Source organism: Crotalus tigris, unplaced genomic scaffold (assembly GCF_016545835.1).
Source record: "Crotalus tigris isolate CLP2741 ecotype Arizona unplaced genomic scaffold, ASM1654583v1 scf7180000024384.25900115:4084858, whole genome shotgun sequence".
Lineage (NCBI taxonomy): Eukaryota > Metazoa > Chordata > Lepidosauria > Squamata > Viperidae > Crotalus > Crotalus tigris.
In genome coordinates, this window is record NW_024100554.1 from 833,256 (window position 1) to 848,786 (window position 15,531).

General features: G+C 38.0%; 1 protein-coding gene across 1 annotated transcript; it reads right to left on the bottom strand.

Moving 5' to 3' along the window:
• Positions 1–1,324: 1,324 nt before the first annotated feature.
• RIDA (reactive intermediate imine deaminase A homolog) lies at positions 1,325–15,520 on the bottom strand. The gene is made up of 6 exons (XM_039328905.1): positions 15,361–15,520; positions 9,095–9,200; positions 6,969–7,023; positions 5,511–5,579; positions 4,076–4,131; positions 1,325–1,938 (listed from the first exon to the last, which is right to left on the bottom strand). Exons 1-6 carry the CDS (start codon positions 15,423–15,425, stop codon positions 1,867–1,869), a joined length of 423 nt encoding a protein of 140 aa, XP_039184839.1. The 5' UTR covers positions 15,426–15,520; the 3' UTR covers positions 1,325–1,866.
• Positions 15,521–15,531: the final 11 nt, after the last annotated feature.

Consider the following 15,531-nt stretch of genomic DNA (forward strand, 5'->3'; position numbering starts at 1 on the left):
CCTTTCTGCCAGATCTGTGGTAGTCCTCAGTTAATGACTGCCCTGTTTAACGACCATTGAAACTTACATTGGCATTGAAAATATAACTTTACAACTTATCCTCAAACTTCCATTGCAGCATCTCCAGTCACCGGATACCATTCAGGCATTTGGCAATCAGCCTACATTTTAGACAGTTCCAGTTTCCTGCAGTTACAAGATCACTATTTGAATCTAAGAGACAGCTTCTGACAAACGACCAGTTGAGAAGCTGGCAGTCAATTTGCAAATCATAATCACATGCTATTCCACTTAATGACCACAAGTAATTTGCTTAACAACCAAAGCAGAATTGACATGTCCAGCATTGTTCCATGATGTTTCATTTAATTAGTTGTTGGTCTCAAGTGAGGACTATATTTGTTCATATGACAGTGTGGTATATTGATTAAAGACACTAGGCTGGAAACTGAGAGACAGTGAATTCTAATCCTGCCTTATGGTCAAATTACATGTAAGGACAGTATTAGTTTTCTGACATTTTGGCTAGCACGTCCCAGTTGCAACCAAAGCCCAGTTCTCCCTCACGCTATTCTATACAAGCTAGAATCTCTAAATTTGGAGACCATTTTGTAAACCAATATGCTATTGCTTGCGTATCAATAACTATGAGGTAGATGCAATAAAATCACGGGAAAAGTTGTGTAATATCAAACCCAGATTTTAGTCATGAAAACTGATAAAATGGTTCTCCTAGGGCAGGGGCAGGCAACCTCGGCTCTTTTATGACTCATGGACTTCAACTGACTCAGGAATTCTGGGAGTTGAAGTCCATGAGTCATAAAAGAGCCGAGGTTGCCTACCCCTGTACTAGGGAGTGTCTAAAAAAATCTTATCTTAATATTGCAAAAATAATTGATCATTAAAAAAAATAGGGTGCTTAGCAAAATACTAGCGCTCTGTTTAAAATGCCTATTTATCTGGAATTTGGTGCAAAAGTATTTGTAGAAACTATCCCATAAGATCAACCAATCACACAAAGAATTATACCAATTTGTTGCTGAGGAAAAAAACATTTGAATATTTCTGAATTGACATTCCAATTTGGACAGGCCAGCTGTTTTCCACTGTACTGAATTAGGATCCAAACTGAAACTTTTTAACTGAGCCCTAAACCTGACTATTAGAAGATTTACTCAGAAAGCCCAAACACACTTTTACAACAGAGAAAAAAAAATGTTATGTAATTAACCGTTTTCCTTCAAAAGCCAATTATATAAATACTACACAAATTATATAACTGGTAATTTTAACAGCTAATTTTCTCAAAAAAAAAAGCCAAAACTGATGTTATCAACACTGATCAGTGTTACAGCAATTTGATTTATTCTTCATACATTTTTCTTCTAATGTTTTTAAAATGCACAATTCTGCTTAATGTAATACACAGCTAGAGGTTAATCTGACTCCCAAATTTTAAAAAATCTACTCTATGAAAATATGTCAAGTTTATCTGAAGAGTTCTATTGCTTTTTCTCTCAAAATATGCTTTTAAGCAGCTTGCAGTATTTAGTCTGGTAGTCTCCTTCACTCATACTATACTCCAATGTTTCTCAACCTCAGTGACTTTAAGATGTATGAACTTCAACTCCAAAAATTTCCCAGCCAGCACACATCTTAAAGACACTGAGACTGAGGACATTGCCATACCACGAATAAACAGACAGTCTTAATGGTACAGTGGTGCCTATGAGTCAACCTGCTCACCCAAATACACCTAAATGAGTCAGATTCACAATTCAGGAATGAACATGATTTGAAAAATTAGTAGAAAAACTGAATCCTATAGATAGTGAGAATGACCATGGCAAAAAGAAATCAGAACTGCTAGATTTTAGCTTGTGAGGCATCTTGAAGGGGCCCCAAAATGGCAATAGCTTCAATCTCCACACAGGCACCCTGAAAGGAAGAAATATAACATATAAAATCAGGGCAGAGTCGGTTTGTTTAATGTAGGGCTCCTCAAACTCTTCAGCTCATTATGTTTTAGATCAGCGTTTCTCAGCCTTAGTGATTTGAAGAGGTGTGGATGTCAGCTCCCAGAATTCTCCAACCAGCCTCACTGGGTGGGGAATTCTGGGAGTTAAAGTCCATACCTGTTCAAGTTGCCAAAGTTCAGAAACAGTTTTTTAGATTATTCATTGACCACCGCAGAGATTTAAAATATGAAAACAATAAATGCTATTTTACTATAAATAGTAATAATATGAAGAACATTGTCAAGCACTGGAGAAATCAGGAAATCCAAACAGTTCAAATGAATATAAACGATTATTGCAAGCTTAAGCTCTAAACAAGAACCTGAACTACTAATGGTCAAAGCAAATTGGCAGAAGATAAGATTGAAATGGAATTCAAGATGAGTTGGACTTAGTTCTCTTGTGGCCGGGAAGGGACTAAAGAAAGTTGGTGCATTTGATCCACCCCTCGGCCTCAGCCTCGTCATCTCCTACGAACAGTTGATCCCTTGGACAGTCCCATCAACGTTTGGGGGTCATTATTGACTACTTTGAAGAACCCTGGTTTAATGTATTTAATTCGAATTCATTTAATATGAGTTTACAAGGACAGTAAACCCTAAATTAATCAATCTCTCCTCTCACAAAATCACAGTAATATGCAAACCAAATCAGTAAAACATAAATGGTGACAATTATGCTCCAGAAGCCCTCCAGAAAAGCTTGGTTGCATCAGTTTCTGAAGGCTGTTATAAAAGAATCAATCTCCCTTCTGGGAGAGGCTCTACCATCACCAAAATGTAACATTTTCTGGCCTCAGGTCCCCTTAGTTCATGAAAATGGGACATCGCTACTAGTTTCTCCTAGAAGACATCTCAGACTGGCACTACATGGAACAAGCGTTCTGAACATATCTTGGTACCAAGCCATATAGGAACAACCTGCCTCCAGAAGCTGTGAATGCTCCAACACCGGAAGTTTTTAAGAAGAGACTGGACAGCCATCTGTCCGAAATGGTGTAGGGTTTCCTGCCTGAGCAGGGGGTTGGACTCAATGACCTCCAAGGTCCCTTCCAACTTATTATTATTATTATTACTATTATTATTATTACTATTATTATTATTATTATTATTGTCAAAACTAGCATTTCAAGCTACACTTCAAATTTTACTGGCAACTATTGAGGGTCTGCAAAACATAATAATAATTTCAAAATAACAAGGACTACTTAATAAGTGCTATTAATAAGTTGAACCAAATAATAAGTTGAACCAAATGCAGCTTCTCTATGGACTTCAAAGGTAACCTATAAGTTTATTACAGAAGTTCAATCAGATAGTGGTAAATAAGGGCATGAGTCACTGTAGCCAAGTCCTTCCATTCCAGTCACGTACATAGCTGGCATACCAGCTACACATCCAGCAGAACTATGAATCAGGGTTGAAGACCTGCTTGCTAAGGAGCAGTGCCACCACCTTCAAAAACCTCAGAGCTAACAAAGGAAGATGAACAACAGCAACTTCATCTTTCTTGGGTTCAATTTTAACTTGTTTTGACCCTCCAGTTTCCAGGTCCTGGGACATAAATTTAGCATTTATAGCCAGATTTGGGATAGCAAGATAAGGCTAAATATCATCAACATATTGATGACACTGCATGTCAGACCCCAACACAGCTTATCCAAAGAGCAGAGGGCATAGTGATCCATCTGAGTGCACCAATTTGGTTTCCTCCCCATTTTTCTATCTCTTCCCCGACCCAAGTTTATATGGATTTAATCCCCTCTTTGCTGGTGAAAATCCATGTGTTATCCCATGGTGGTATTGTAATAACAGAAAATATTATGTCTTGTGCAAATTACAGGAACTCTGTTAATTCAAATGAGAGGATACAGAAAGACAGCAAGCGATCTCTGAATAAACACGGACAAGACTGCACTGATAATAGAAGTAGCTGGTTTCTTAACTTCCAAGTTATGGTTAAGAACATAACAAAAATGCAGAAAAAGGCTTGCCTTTTTTCTAATCTGGAAAACATTAAATTCCCAGATTTTTAAAGAAATAAGAATTGATACTTACCTTTGGAAGAGCTACAACCTGATAAGCAGCTCTGGCTGGAAAGTTGCACTTGAAAACTATATGGAGTAGATAAAGAGCTTCAATTAATAAATGACTGCACAAGTAGAGAACTGTGTTTACCTGAACTATATTAAATAGCAAGTTATAAAGTTAGGTAAGGACAAAGCCTCCTGGTTCTATATAGATTCATACAGAATGCAAGTAGATAAATCAGCAATCTTAAGAATTTAAATCCCTTGCAAATGTGTTTACAAGGTATGAACAATGCCAAGTGAGGTCTTACAAACCAGAAGGATTTGTAGAACCAAGCAATAGAGTTTCAGTCCCATATAAAGCACTTTCTAGTTTTAGTCCTATATAAAGCACTTTGTAATCAAATCAATGCAGAGAGCTGTGATAGGGCAGTGGTTAGAATGCAGTATTGCAGGCTAATTTTGCCCAAAGCCAGGAGTTCGATTCTAACCGGCTCAAGGTTGACTCAGCCTTTCATCCTTCTGAAGTTGGTAATATGAGAACCCAGACTGTTGGGGGCAATATGCTGATGCTGTAAACTGCTTAGAGAGGACTGTAAAGCACTATGAAGCAGTATATATGTCTAGGTGCCAGTGCTTTTTTTTTGTCATAGAATGCATGGAATGGCGTTCTGGCACCTTTTTTTGAAGGGAAGAACTGGCTCCTTCTAAGCTGCCAGCGCGAGTAAAACTCTGGCTCGGTGAAAGGAAGCTGCCCGGGGAAATCAGGGGCATCGAAGGTCCGAAGGTAGACCTGGAAACACTTCCACGGCCCTGAAAGCAGACCCTCTTCTCTGCCTTGGTTCATGGGGCTCCCCCTGCCGCCGCCTGTCCTCACCCCCGTGTTGGTCACCAGGGACCAGGACTAATTTCTGGACCGAATCTCTTCGAGAGACTAGGCGCACTCCCAAAGCAGCAGTGCTGCCGTCACCTTGGTTACTCTGGCTCCGAAGGAAGCCTCTGTGTCATCAGCGGCGGAGGAGGACGAGATGGCAGAAGACATGCCAGCTCCAAACAAGCGCCCTCTCAAAAGCCGCGGCAATGGCGTCCATCAGCTGACGCTGCTCACATGATCTGCACCTCAGATGCTCCCTAAAGCGGTTTCCCCCCCTCCTCCCCCCCGCCGCTCCGTAAAGGGTTTTTGACTGGAGCCGGAGCTGTGCATGAGTTCCGGCACCTTTTTTTTATATATATATAAAAAAAGCACTGGTAAGTGCTATTGCTATTTGCATGCTTTTTAACAGATTACACACCTCCAATGTTCCTTTACAGTCTCCAGTCAAGTACTGCTTTGTACTTTGATATAATATAATTCATAAACTTCTATAGTTCTAACAGAAGCCTAAAGACATATTTGAATATATCTTCATCCAAACAAAAAATATGGTGAAGAAATTAAATATGCAGCCACTAACCATACTTACACTGCTTGTAGACTTCGTTAATATCATTAAAATCCTTCATGTCAGTCATCAGTACAGTAGCCTTTACCACTAAAAATGAAGAAACTTGTTTTCAATTATGCTTCATATCACCTAGCTATATACATTTAAGAAATTGATCAAATTAAGAGTGAACTTTTGTGCATAGAGTTGCCTTATGGTGAGATGGGCAGCAAACAAATTATATAAAATTACACACACACACACACACACACACACATATATATATATATATATACACATATATATATATTACCTTGAATGTGCACCCTGTCAGCCCAAATATGGGAGAAAGAAATCTTATTTCTTTTTTCTTTTGCAAAAGAAAAGAAAGAAGATTTCTTTCTCCCATATTTGGGCTGACAGGGTGCACATTCAAGGTAAAATCTCCTCCCCCTGTCTCTCTCCTGATACAGCTGACAAAGTGAGAAAGAGCCTGTGGCCTAGAGGTTAATACAACTGCCTAACATGCATATTGCCCAGGTTCGAATCTCAGAAGAGTAAGTCTGGCTGAAGAGAGTTAAAGAAACTCGAAATAGCTATCCCAGTTCTCTCTTTATTCTTTGTTAGCAACCTAATATATATACATATGTTTCAGAAAAGGTCAGTCTTTATTCTGAACAAACCTGCATAGAAGTGTGTTGCACATGGGAATTGATTTGGAATTGATTTATGAGCAGGCTAATCCACTTGGGATGGGGGTTGACAAAATGGGATCAGTTATTCTTGGTAGTTTCTAAAAGTGTTAGATTTCATTTCCTGTAATTCTTCAGTTTGAATGGTTATGGATCAAGATGTCTAGATATTATTAAATGTTATCTATCTTATCTCTGGAGAGTGACAGTTTGTGAACACTTACTCTACAATAGAGATGTAAAGCCAATGATCCCAAGAATGCACATATTCTCCCCAAAACTTGGATCTGGCCCCTAGAGACCCCCAAAGAGTTGATACCAAATAGTATCATTTAATCAAACTGAGTCCTCTGAGTTTGGTGCAATGGCTAAGGTTATCGGCCTAGAAACCAGGAGACTGTCAGTTCTAGATCTCCCTTAGGCCTGAAAGCCAGATGGGTGACTTTGAGTTAGTCTCTCTCTCTCTCAGCCCCCCTCACCTAATAGGTTTGTTATTGTAGGGGAATTAGAAGGAGGCTTGTCGCCTTGAGTTTTCCATAAAAAAGTAGGATAAATATCATCATCATCATCATCATGCAGGGAACAATGATACTGGATTGGAAAATGTTCCCAGAAACAAATTTTAATTATCTTTCAATGTTAATGAAGTGAAATTTTACTTCATTATCCTGTTATGCTGGGTACCATTGCAACAGTTATCCTGAACAATCAATGAATAGCTGTTCTTTCTCATTAGGCAGAAAATATTTTTTTCTCTCTATAAATTTATAGATAAGTTCACTAATTTATTTCAGTGTAAACATACCATTGGAGGAGTCACAGCCGACAGCTTTCAGAATTTCCCCAATGTTTTGGAGGGCCTAAGGAAGACACAGTTTAATTTATTTGAAGATGACAACATCATCCCTTGGACTCAGAACAGGATACAATGCAATCATATGCAAACACTAGAACAGTGATTCTCAACCCTTTTAATGCCGCGACCCCCAACCGGTCGTAAGTCGAGGACTACTCAACCGGTCGTAAGTCAAGGACTACTCAACTGGTGCAGCACCGTTTGCAGAATGGGACTTTTGGCGGGCTCAGCAGGGCAGAGACAGCCTGGACAATTCCTATTGGCTTTGAAAGCCAATAGAATTAGACTCTATTCAAGAGAGTCTATTCTATTGGCTTTCAAAAGCCAATAGAATAAAAGGGAGTAGCACAGCTAAGGAAAAGGGAGAAAAAATGGCGGACTGCATTGTTTGGCGAACCCCGTGAAATGGTCGTTCGACCCCAAATGGGGTCCCGACCCACAGGTTGAGAACCACTGCACTAGAACATCATGAAATACATGGAAAACAGCCTATGATAATGAAAACATGCTATCTAAGAAAACATTAAATGATGGAAGTCCGAGTGCAGAGAGGTTCAGTTACCAATAAACAAAACTATGTGTAGTTTAGGATTGAACTGAGAGGGTCCTTGGTGCTCTCTCAGCTTAGTTGTTCTCTTGCAGATGTTTCATTTCCCAAACTAAGTAAGATCACCAGACTGATTCAATCTGGGTAATGAAACATCCGCAAGAGAACAACCAAGTTAAGGAACCACCAAGGACCCCTCAGAGATTCAATTAGTTGATTGAATTTAACTTTCTCAAGATAGGAAAGTAAGTGTACAACAAATGGAAATTATATATAGTAGCAGCTGCATTCTTTTCCTTGTGCTAGACTGCCATCCATAGGGCAATCCTAGAGGGAATACAATTTGATATATAGAAATAGTATGGAAAAGGGCAGGTATTTTACCCCGTGGCTAGAGTTTGCAGTGGTTCCTGGAAGATATATAATTAACATTTTTTAACATACTTAACATATTTTATATACCCAGTTCAACTGTTTGTTTGCTTAGCATGCTCCTGTATGCATTTTATATGTAACCTTTTCATTTAACAGACTATTGTAGCAACCAACATATACACAGATATCATGAAGTGTTTACCATTTAATGCTCAAAAACTTTAAAAAAGTTATATGAATACTTTCTTGCCTCTGAAGGTTTATTCATTAAAAAAAAAAAACCCCACAGTATATGATGCTTCTGCCCTGTGCCTTTTAAGCTGAACTCAGCTGGCATAATTGCCCTTTCACAACCACAAAACTGAAGGTCATTCAGTTTTAATTCAAACATTTGTTGGCAGATAAAAGTTGATGATTTTGTCAATGGAAGTCAAAAGGCAGAAGCAATTAAATATTTGGCACTAGGGGATGGCAGGATTTAATTCAGTCACTCTTTGTTTTGCTGACAGAATTCTTCTTCTCTGAAATTACAAGTAGGGATTTGTTTTATTTCAGCTCTGTTGAGCTCAAATAATAATGTCTATGTCTACAATGAAATAAAATACCAGATCCTCTATTTTGAACTTTGTGGATGTGTTCTTTTCATACAACAAATGTTATATGTTCCAATATCTCAGGGGTTGCCACAGTGAAGAGGGAGTCAAGCTCTTTTCTAAAGCGCCTGAAGGCAGGACAAGAAGCAACAGATGGAAACTAATCAAGGAGAGAAGCAACCTAGAACTAAGGAGAAACTTCCTGACAGTTAGAACAATTATTCAGTGGAACAACCTGCCTCCAAAAACGGTGAATGCTCCAACACTGGAAGTTTTTAAGAAAAGATTGGGCAGCCATTTGTCTGAAATGGTATAGGGTTTCCTGCCTGAGCAGGGGGTTGGATTAGATGACCTCCAAGGTCCCTTCCAATTTTTTACTACTATATTATTATTATTATTATTATTGTTGTTGTTGTTAATAATAATATCATCCTCATCATCAAGCAACAGCATCTACCTATCTCATTTCCTAAATCCAATCTAAACATCTTGCTAACTATATGACCAACCATAAAAGTAATATTAGACTTGTTAGTAGAATAAGTGAGGTCAGATTTCACCTGGTAAGTTTGTTCTTTTGCACCTCCTGGAACGAGTTGCCCACTGGAGGGATCCATACCAAGCTGCCCTGCAATATACATGGTCCGATCTACCAACACTGCTTGGCTAAGAGAATAAAAAAAAGGAAAAACAGGAATCAGGGAAGAGAACAAGGGAGACTGATTGATTTGCTATTTGAATATATAATTATTAGTAGTAACAAAAGCTTTGCTGGGCCACCTTTAGAAACCTGGTTTATTTTCACCACTTTCTGTCAATGTGTCAGAGGTTCCGACTAATGAAGCACTTCAAAGAACTTTCAGGCATGTTTGTTCTACACAGCAAGAATTTAATTCAAAAGAATATGAATCAGAGAACAATAAATCTTGCATCAAAGTTATTAGTTAATAGATGTTAATAACCTCCTCTCAAAGTGGAACAATTATAGGATAAATATTATTTTAAATATAGCATTAGTCATATAAGTAAACGGCATCAAAGTAAACGGTGTTTGGATCAACAATTTAAGATATGCTAACGATACAGTTCTGCTTGCCAGGAAGCATGAAGACCTTCAGCTCTTCATCAACAGAGTCACAGAAATATCTGAAAAATACGGCTTGAAGCTTAACACTTCAAAAATCAAGATCATGGTTGTCAGCAAACCACCCCATTAATTTACCACCAATAAATTCGGAAGGAATACCATTAGAAAAAGTTGAAAGGATCATGCACTTTGGTTCTAATTTACATGAAAGCTGGGACATGACCACTGAGGTAAAGACAATGATAGAGAAAGCTCGAACAGCATTCTTCAAAATGAAAAAAGTCTTCTGCAGTCACGACATAAGCCTAAGACTGAAAATAAGGGCTTGTGAGATGTTATATTTTTTCTATCCTGCTCTATAGAGTAGAGAATTGGTTTCTGACAGAAGGCCACCTGTAGAGACTAGCAGCATTGGAAATGTGGATTTACAGGCGGCTGTTATGTATAAGCTGGGTTGACAAGATCAGAAATGAGGAGGTGATAAGCCGCCTGGGAAAGCCAAGGGAAATCATCAAAACAATTAAAAAATGAAAGATAGAATATTTCGGAAATGTGATGCGACACCCAGAAAAATACGGCATACTCCATTTAATCCTCCAGGGAAAGATCGAAGGCAAATGAGGTCCAGGCAGAAGAAGAACATCATGGCTTCAAAATCTAAGGGACTGGTCTGGACAAAACTCAGACTTATTTGTGCGGCTGCTGATAAAAACAGGATCGCCAACATGATCGCCAACGTCCGATAATGGATATGGCACAAGAAGAAGATTAGTCATATTGCAAGGCTAACATGGCAAGTTACTTACAGGTAGTCCTTGACTTACAACCATTCATTTAGTAACTGTTTAAAGTTACAATGGCACTGAATAAAGTGATTTTACAACCGGCCCCCACACTTAAGACCATTGCAGCATGGTCACACAATCAAAATTTGACACTTGGTCTGTATTTTTGATTGCAACATCCTAGAATCTTATGATCATCATTTGCTACCTTCTGAAAAGCAAAGTCAATGGGGAAAATGGATTTGCTTAACAACTATGTTATTCACTTAACAACTTTAATGATTCACTTAACAACCATAGAATAAACATCATATAATTGGGCATAACTCACCAATCACCTTGCGTAGCAATGAAAATTGTAGTCCCAACTATGGTCATAGTTTGAGTAGTCTCTGTATATCTTTTCATTAAAAATACAATGGAACCATTCCCCCCCCCCGTTATTTATGGGGGGAGGGCTTGGTTGAATAAGACCTAATCTAAGTTCTGTTGAAGTTTTTCGTATTGATGTTAATGCTACTAGAGATAAATAAATGATGTCAATTAATCAATTATCTGTAAAATTGATGTTAACAGGATTGGAATGGGTTTAAAATATTATAAAATAATAGAAATTAAATAAATGGCTATTTGGGAAGTAAATTCCCAAGCCTTCTTATGGTTCTTCTGACCTGATTTCTGGCTATTCAATAACACACCTTTGGCATTAACTCGCATGCCAGCTCAGCAGGTATCTCTTAAATGCTTTAGAGCATTAACCAATTAATTTGGAGCAGCATTTTGCAATGCTCATATAGAGAAGCTTTCAAGTCAATTTAAATGAAATAAATATAGACTGGGACCAACATTTCTGTTTACATGACCGCATGCTGAAAGTTTAAAATAATTTTACAAAATACACAAAGTCAGTTTTGTATGGGAAAAATAATGGGGCTGAGCTTACCTTCTAATAACATTCAAAACATGTTTTTGTTTTTTATATTAAGCCTGTTGTTTTCCCATTATCATTTTTCTTATCCATTCCTACAAATGGGATCTTCAACAAAACGTGCCTGTGTGGAATATCCATATTTCAATCATCTTTATTTCTGATTTATCAATCAATACACCTTGTGATTCTTCATTTTTTTCTAAGTTATGAATAGTCTCTGGCTACTGAACCCTCACTGAAAAATATATCATCTTTGTGTTTTTCCTCTGTAGCAAGTCTGTTCAAACCACGACCCTTTACAACTAGTAATGTGGCCCCATACAATCGTAATAAAAATGTATTTATATAAATTAACTATATTATATATTTTATATGTGGCCCAAGATTTCATTTTTAATGTAGCCCATAAAGTTGGACATGCTTGCTCTATAGTATGTCACATTCTACTAAATCAGGATAGCTTAACTGAAACTCCAGTCATCTCATATTATTTCCCATCTGGGCCAGAACGTACTAAGGGTGGAGTTAAGACCCCAACTTTCTACTATCGTACAGATCTGATGAAGTGAGATGCAGTTCATAACAACAACAACAACAACAACAACAACAATAATAAAGTTGGAAGGGATCTTGGAGGTCATCAAGTCCAACCCCTTGCTTAGGCAGGTAACCCTATACCATTTCGGAAAAATGGCTGTCCAGTTTCTTCTTAAAAACTTCCAGTGTTGGAGCACTCACCGCTTCTGGAGGCAGGGTGTTCCACTGGCTAATTGTTCTAACTGTCAGGAAGTTTCTCCTTAGTTCTAGGTTGCTTCTCTCTTTGGAAAATAGCTTGACTCCCTCTTCTTTGTGGCAGCCCCTGAGATATTGGAACACTGCTATCATGTCCCCCCTCGTCCTTCTCTTCATTAAACTAGACATACCCAATTCCAGCAACCGTTCCTTATATGTTTTAGCCTCCAGTCCCCTAATCATCTTTGTTGCTCTTCTCTGTACTCTTTCTAAAATCTCAATATCTTTTTTACATCATGGTGACCAAAACTGGATGCAGTATTCCAAGTGTGGCCTTACCAAGTGGTAAGTGGTATTAATACTTCACATGATTTTGATTCTATCCCCGTTAATGCAGCCTAGCACTGTGTTGGTTTTTCTGGCAACTGCAGCACACTGCTGGCTCATATTTAAATGATTGTCCACTAGGAACAGAGCCCTGGGGCACCCCACTACACACTTCCCTCCATTGAGGACCACATGCTGAGTATGGTCGGTCAGCCAGCTACGGATCCATCTGGTGATGATGCTGTCTAACCCGCATTTTTCTATCTTATCAAGTAGTAGGTTGTGATCTACTTTGTCAAATGCCTTACTGAAGTCCAAGTAAATTATATCCAATAATCATTAATGTCTTTTAATAAAATCTGTTACTTGGAAAGGCTACTACCAGATTCCTGATTTTTGGTCATGATAGACTAGTATGGCTCTCTTCCAATGTCCACGAATTGTTGGTGAGAAAAAGTTTTTGCCATACAAGCAACTTCAAACAAATTTTAAAAACTATTAAATCCCAGAGATTTAATGATTCACAAGGCTGTGCCTTGAGAAAGGATTAGCTCTTTTTTACACATTATACACATTTACACATTAATTAGTCTTTTGAAGTGTGGACAGCATCTATACAAATGACTGAAAAGTGCAACAACAGCAGGCCAGTCCTTTTACATAGCGAATCAATTACTAGCACAATTTAGCTGCTTGTACAATTTTCCATTCTACAAATTTAAGAAACTTCATCAGTAGTGATTAAAATTCACACATTGTTACTGGAAAGGTTAGAAATAAGCCAAGCATGAATTTGGGCATCCTTGATCAGAGAAAATTTTTGGGGGGATGAGAGCCAATTTTGAATCTCATCCCAAATCAAATAGTGCAGAAGGTTGGAAATGCTATGAACATGCATTTTTATTAGCTATTTGAACAAATATTTACAACATTTTAACCTGAACTAAAAACATTGGAAGTGGCAAAAGGCTATAACTATCTCTACTATATTTCAGACTAGCATTTATAATTACTGCATAACTGATTCATGTTTAGAGAAAATAATTATGAGTTTCATCCAAGTCTCTTTGAAAAGACTAAAGTGAACCCTTAGTCACTAGTGAATACTCTGAATTAAAATCAAGTGTCCTGTCAGATGAGCACAGTGAATTTGCAAAGCTGGTTCCTACCAATCTGAGTAGTTTCTGAATCCTATTGCCCAACTGGCAGTGTCACCCTCCAAGCATTTAAACTCATTCACTGCTGTTGTGCAAATCTTTAGTTTTGCATAAAAGAGGATACTGCTAATCAGAGTTCTGTAATTTTTTAAATATGAAATGAATTAAAAATTTCCTTTGAACTAAGCATAGAGTGACCTTCCACAATACATTGATTTGGAGGACAGAGCCTAAAAAAACAGAAAAATAGTAATATAGTTATTAGAATTATTTTAGTGAATATGAAAACAAGATTGGTACAGTATTGTTTTACAAGTTTTAATCTGCACACTTGCAAAAAGAAGACGCTGAGGAACCTGAATTCAAGCAAACAGGAGTAGCAATCTTTAACCTTATAGTATTCATTAACTATGTCAGTTGAGCAACTCAAGGATTATTTCGTAAAAATACAAAGTAAGAGATAATGAAAATGTAAATTAAGAAAAATGAATTATAGGTTATACATTTTTTTCTAATTTTAGGACCTAGATAATAGTCTATTTTGTTGATTCAACCATTTAACAAGAGCAATAAAAATGCAGCAAAGCTTCCAAAACCCCTGTAGCCCGTCAGCAGAGATACCTTAAAAAAATCCACAATGCTACATTGAGGTTATAGAAAAAAATATATCACAATTTAAAATTTAACAATTTTTATTATGTTTTGTGGCATTCCTAGGAACACTGATAGAGCATTCTTATAACTCTGCTCAAAAATAAAAAATTACTACAATCAGACCAACTTCCTTCAGATATAGATTGCAATCTTAGTGATGATGTGCTTGAAATAAGTGCAAGGCTGGTCTTGTTCAGTCATTAAGTCATGCCCAACTTTTCAACAACACCATCGACCATAGCACACCAGGCCTCTCTGTCATCCACTGACTCCCGGAGTTTGCCCAAATTCATGTTCATTGCGTAAATGAACTATCTTAAACATCTCTCCTCGGCTGTCCCCTTCTCCTTTTGCCTTCAATCTTTCCCAACTTCAGGGTTTTTTCAAATGGATTTTCTTTTCTCATTAAGTGGTCGAAGTATTTGAGCTTCGGCTTCAGTATCTATCCTTCCAAAGAACAGTCAGGGATACAGAAACTTATTCAAATGTAAATTTCATTAACTCCAGGAGGCTTTACTCCAAACAATTTGGTATTGTCCCTCAGACAAAACAGAAAGCAGATTCCTGGAAAGTCTTCAAGATGCTTTTGTAAACATTTTGGCAGCGGTAAACATCAGCAGAATTTTCTTGTCCTATTCTCCTTAACTTATAAAAGTCTTGTGTGCCAGTGTGGCCGTGTGGTTGGTTGTTCATTTTGTTAACCTTGTTTGATAGATATATGCTTAATAGGTATCTTATCCATTACTTATATGCTTTATACCTATGCAACAGCAACCCCATTCTTAAAACTATATTAAACGTGGACATATTTCAGACGCTGCAATGCTTTTTTGAGAAGCAGCATCAAGGCACCAGTTTTAGGGCTACATATTTTTAAATGTCTTTCATTATTGCATTTCAATAAAGCAGCTAAAATTGTATATTATTGTATAGTGTATCAAGTTATTGTATATTACAACATGTTCAGTTTCTTCCTACGCTGGGGAATAAACAGCTCATTTGACATTCCTCCCCGTGTAGAAGCTGCGGTAATCCGTGCTCTCCCCGCTGGAACCGATCCGGGAAGAACCAATTGGGCAAAGGTCACATCTGGTGGCAGCGACTTCCATAGGCTAAGCTGTGCCAAAAAGCACTTTTCACTCGCCCCCCTGACCTGTAGGGACCCATAGCAGCGGGAGCCCTTGTAGTATTGATGATTCTCTTCACTAACGCAGCCATAGCGGCAGAAGCAGCGGAACAGCACCTCCCTCGGCAACTTCCAAGCCAACAAAGCCGCCGCTTTGCTGCTCCCGAACTTTTACCCTCACCCGAAACCCACCCCTGC